The sequence below is a fragment of the Mesoplodon mirus genome (genome assembly GCF_964341445.2).
Source record: "Mesoplodon mirus genome assembly, chromosome: 2".
In the NCBI taxonomy this organism is placed as follows: Eukaryota; Metazoa; Chordata; class Mammalia; order Artiodactyla; family Ziphiidae; genus Mesoplodon; species Mesoplodon mirus.
In genome coordinates this window covers 196,470,751-196,475,580 of record NC_138977.1, presented here as the reverse complement: position 1 = coordinate 196,475,580, position 4,830 = coordinate 196,470,751, and the positions used below count along the sequence as shown (strand labels likewise).

The 4,830-nt window shown below is 51.8% G+C and overlaps 1 protein-coding gene across 1 annotated transcript; it reads right to left on the bottom strand.

The window, feature by feature from the left end:
* Positions 1 to 877: 877 nt before the first annotated feature.
* On the bottom strand, positions 878 to 4,375 carry CYP26A1 (cytochrome P450 family 26 subfamily A member 1). Its single transcript, XM_082608088.1, has 7 exons — positions 4,178 to 4,375; positions 3,760 to 3,984; positions 3,219 to 3,509; positions 2,971 to 3,129; positions 2,351 to 2,485; positions 1,681 to 1,833; positions 878 to 1,407 (listed from the first exon to the last, which is right to left on the bottom strand). The coding sequence occupies exons 1-7, from the start codon at positions 4,364 to 4,366 to the stop codon at positions 1,066 to 1,068; spliced, it is 1,494 nt and encodes a 497-aa protein (XP_082464214.1). The 5' UTR covers positions 4,367 to 4,375; the 3' UTR covers positions 878 to 1,065.
* Positions 4,376 to 4,830: the final 455 nt, after the last annotated feature.

Below are 4,830 nucleotides of genomic sequence, written 5' to 3'. Positions count from 1 at the left end.
TACAAGCCATCAGAGTTTCAGTAAGCAGATTGTGCCATTTCAAAACTGAAAATGTGCTTGCATAAGCAAGTCACTGGGCTAACCTTTCTGGATTGAGAGTCTGGCCTTCAGTTCAGAACATGGCTATGCCAGGGTCAGAAATGTGACAAAACTGCGCTTTCACGGAGGTTAGCCAAGGTTCACAGGGTCATGACTGGGCCATTTTATCAGTCATGTCAGGCTCACACCCTATTGCCTGGCATAGATAAAAACTTTATCTGTCAGTTTGTTAAATTTACTCCTCCTGCCTTATTTTCAATAAAGAAAACCTGGACCCGCTTATCTAAACCAGAGATTGGCCTTTTCCAATACTGTTTTCATATGCAACTTCAGAGTAAAGGAAACACACCAGTGATTTGGGGTCTCATTTTAGTCAATAACTGTCTTACCTAAAACTCTAATTTCAGAAAACAGTTCTGACACTGTGCAACACCATAGATTTATTATGTTTATTAAACATACTAAGTTTATGGCTGAAGGTGTTATATTAGATGATCTTCTCAAAGTGTTCTCTTTTCAAATTCAGCTTTCCCTAAAGTAAAGCAAACCCCTCCCCAAATTTTTAATTAACTTTGATAGATTTTCCAAATAGAGAATCTAAATTATCATCAAAAACTTAACAAAATTACCTTTAGACTGACTCACACACATATAATATATGCTTTCTAATAACTGTTAAGAGAAAAAAACAGCTAAAGTTTCTTCCTCCCAGAAAATAGATATGTACAGATGACAAATAAAGCCATGAATGTAGACATTTAGAAATCTGGTTAAATATACAAATATAAAACCGGTGAGTTTCCCCCCACAGGAATATTAAACGCAACACAAGCACCTTCAGATTTTACTTTATTTGTAAACTATCCAGTTCATTATTTTAATATTTAAAGACTGTGGTACTGTAGAAGAGACACATAAATATTATAATATACATTTAGCAATTAAATATAATAAAATCAACATGACACTAGGTAAAAACGCATATGTACTCTTCAAATAAGTCTGAGGTCTGGGCATTCCCGCCCATCAGATTTCCCCCTGGAAACGGGTGAACCTTGCCGGGAGATCATCCACAGGATACACAGTGGGACTCGTTTTCATTGTAGGAGGTCCATTTAGAAGCTGCCAGTCACAATGCCTGGCCAGCTCCACTGTAAATATTTTGAGAAGAATTTTTGCGAACTCTTTCCCTACACAGCTCCTAAGCCCTCCTCCAAATGGAATGAAGCTGAACCTGGATGCATCCTCCGGGTGAAGCAGCAGAAAGCGGTCAGGATTGAATTCCTCCTTGTTGGTGAAGATATCGGCGACATCGTGAGTATCACAGATACTGTAGATAACATTCCAGCCCTTGGGAATCTGGTATCCCTGCAAAAGATTATGAAGTCCAAAGGACTGACAAACTGGAATTCAACCTTCAACAGGAAAAAAATCTATCACTGATATCCTTGGAGGAGTTATGAGCTGAAAGAAAGGAGATGGGGGAGGTGGAGAGAGAAACAGAGAGACAGACAGACATTCAGAGGCAGGACAATGTTATCAAAAGCCTAAGAAATTTAAGTCAAAGGACAGAGAAACAAAGGGAGATTTAAAACTACAACACAAAAGGTAAGGGTGGGAGGGAGAGAACTTTTAACTTACATTTAATTCAAAAGTCTTAAGGGCAACCCGAAACCCTCCTGGAACTGGGGGATTCAGTCGAAGGGTCTCTTTAATAACACACCCAGTGTACTTAAGCTGTTCCAAAACTTCCATGTCCAACTTGTTGTCTTGATTGCCCTTGCAAAGTAAACCCTATCAAAACAGTCACACAGAGGTGAACGGTTATCCTGTGCTCCAATAAAATCAGCCCAGCAGACGTAAACAGGGCTTAAGTAGCGGCTGGACCCAAAGGGCCTCATGATGGGAAAGTGTGAGGGGGAAACAGGGAGCAGCTAGTTACCATTTGCCTCCACCCCTGGGCCCAAGTCCACTATCTGTTTACAATTCCAAGAGAATCCTGCTCACCAGTTAGAACCACCAAGTTTCTCCCCTCCCCCAATCACCACCACCACTGCTGGCTGCCACCACAGTCCCCCGGGAGTTCCCCATTCATGCCCTTGAACACACAAATCCAAGAAAGTGGAACCTCTCTGAAAATCTCCAAGGTTCTGCAAAACGTGGAGAAGAACAAGGCTGAACCCTGCCCGAGTGGGATCACAGCTCAAGATTCCTTCTTTTTTATTGGGAAAGGACACTTACCTTTTGGGAAGCTGGCTAGACAGTAGCTGAGTTTCTTAAGGTAATCCCCCCACCCCCTCAGTTCCCCTACCTTACTTTTCAGCTCCTCTCGGACTTTCTGGAGGACATGTGGGTAGAGCCCCAGGTAAGTGATCAGAGATGTAGCTGCACTGGCCGTGGTTTCGTGTCCTCCAAAGAGGAGCTCAGTTGAAGACTGCTTTAGTGCCTAAGAGTGGATTAAGACGAACGTTTTGACAAGTCTGCACGCGATTTTACAGAGCGACTACTCAGAATAGAACTGAGGGTCCTGGAGGGAAGATGAGAAGGGCTGAAAGGGTGCTGACAGAAAATCCATTTAAACAAAATGCTAAGACCCTTTAGTTCAGCTAGAGCAGTAAGGCCAGTAAGAGCCCACTCTCCCAGGAACTCTTAAATTAAAGCCTTGGTTGTATTATAATCACCCAACATTATTTATTTACATCTTGCAAATTCCAACTTTCCTTTTAAAACCTGGAAGGGATAGGGAAAGAAGCCTCTCCCCACAGCTCCGCGGACCAGGTGTCTCACCTCTGTGTCCCATCCCTGGGGTCTGGGAGGGCTTCCTACTCTGGGAACCTGGGCCCCAGGCGGGCACTTTGGGGACCCCAGGAACTGCGCTTGGAAAGCCAGGGGATCAAACTCCGCCGTGTCTCTCCTGAAGCTGCCACTCACCTGCATGTCCAGCCTCTCTCCCCTCTCCCACGAGTGCTCGATCAACAGCTGCAGCGCATCTTTGTAGCCGCCGTCCGCCTCGGCTGCCCGCAGCCCGCAGATCTTGGCGCGAATGTTCTCCTCGATGCGCGCGTGGATGAGGTTCCGCGCCTTCAGTCCCTGAGCGCAGAGAGCGCACGGCGGTGAGCAGAAGCCCGGACCCCGCGCTCCCGGAGCCTCTAGCTCCGCACCCTACATGCCGCCCTTACCCGGTACAGCCCGCTGAAGGGCACGTCTATGGGCAACGAGAAGAGATTGCGGGTCATTTCCTCGAAGGCCTCTACCAGCTGCTGCTCTGCTTCCCCGCCGCTCGCCAGCCGGGACTCGCAGCCCATCAGGATGCGCATAGCGATGCGGAACATAAGGCGCTTCACCTGGGGGTAGACTAGGAGGCCGCTCTCACCGCAGCTCAGCCACTGCTCCAGGCAATTGCCCACTTCCTCAGCGATCACTGGCACGTAGCACTGGAGCGCCTCGCGGCTGAAGGCCCGCATAATCACCTGAGCTCCGAGGAGGGAAGAGTGTTAAAACCGGGCCCCACCCGCCCCTCTCGCCTTCCGGGGCCCCCTTCCGGAAACCCACAACCCCACCAGACCCAAGGCACTTCCCGGCTGGGAAAGCTACACTGGGTTTGAGAGGGTACCTAGCCGACGCCTTATGCAGCTGGCGCTCGCCCAGCATCTATTTGCCTGAACCCCACACGCGAATCGGGTACCCCTTCCTGCCAAGGCGCCGCCACCCCGCCCTCACCTTCTTGCGCTGCTTGTGCAAGGAGTCGTGCAGGTTGGAGAGGCAGCCGGAGCCCAGGATGGTGCGCACAGACGCGGGCCAGTGGACTGACACCAGCCGGTGCTCCCCGAGCAAGATGCGCCGCACGTTGTCCGCTCCCATCACCCGCACCGTGGGCCGACCGAACAGATGTGTCTTGTAGATGAAGCCGTATTTCCTTCGCTTCATCTGCAGGAACTTCCTTCGCTGCGAGAGGAAAGCGGAGGAGAAAGGCGGGAGTGAGGGGGCGCCAGGGAGCGCCGAGCCTCCGGCTAGTACTGATCCTAGCCTCAGTCACCTCCCTTCCGGGGGCGCCTACCCCGGCTTCAGTGGAAGCCTGGAGCCGAGTCGGGCTCCGGGACTCCGGGGAACCGCCCTGTCCCGCCCCTATCTCCCTTACCTGAAGCACCATCTGCAAAGTTTCCCCAAAGAAGGGGAAGCCCATAGTTCCGGGGGGCAACGGGAGGGCGCAGCTGCGGTCCCGGCTGCTCACGCAGTACAGGTCCCAGAGCTTGATCGCTGCCAGGAAGAGCAGCAGCGGTAGCACGAAGGTGCAGAGAGCACTGGCCAGCAATGCTAGGAGCCCCATGGCGCGCCGCGACCTCCCGCGCCACCTGCCGCCGTCGCCAGAGCTCCGAACCTGCCGCGCGCCCGCTTTATAGGCGGCCCAGGTTGCTGCCCACGTTACCTTAGACAAATTAGTTCACCCAAAGTTCATCTTTAATTGCGGATTGGGCCCCTGGCTCCTCCCCCCTCGAGGCGCTGCCCAAAATCTTTAACCGTTTGTTCCGCGCAGAGGCAGAGGCGGCGCGGTGGCGGCTTCCCTCAGAGCGCGCCTCCTGGGGTGCAGGGCTAGGAGCAGCCTGCTTCGCCCATACAAGTTGTGCGGGGCTCTGGGACGCTGGCAGGGGCCGAGCCGGGCTCTGGGGAGCGGGAACTCCAAGCCCTGGGCTTCCTGGCGGTCTCTTTGGAATCCCTCCCGCCGGGTCCGACGGGCGGTCCCAGACCAGAGCTGCCTGCACTGGCTTTCCGTTTACAGGCGCCGTGTGGGCC

What these genes read in the sequence shown, in the direction of transcription:
- CYP26A1 (XM_082608088.1), bottom strand. Translation starts at nt 4,366, where the DNA reads ATGGGGCTCCTAGCATTGCTGGCCAGTGCTCTCTGCACCTTCGTGCTA. An exon ending in CCTTCAGCGGGCTGTACCGG is followed by an intron (nt 3,130 to 3,218) that starts GTAAGGGCGGCA and finishes CTCTGCGCTCAG; the next exon opens with GGACTGAAGGCGCGGAACCT. An exon ending in GAGAGAGGCTGGACATGCAG is followed by an intron (nt 2,486 to 2,970) that starts GTGAGTGGCAGC and finishes ATCCACTCTTAG; the next exon opens with GCACTAAAGCAGTCTTCAAC.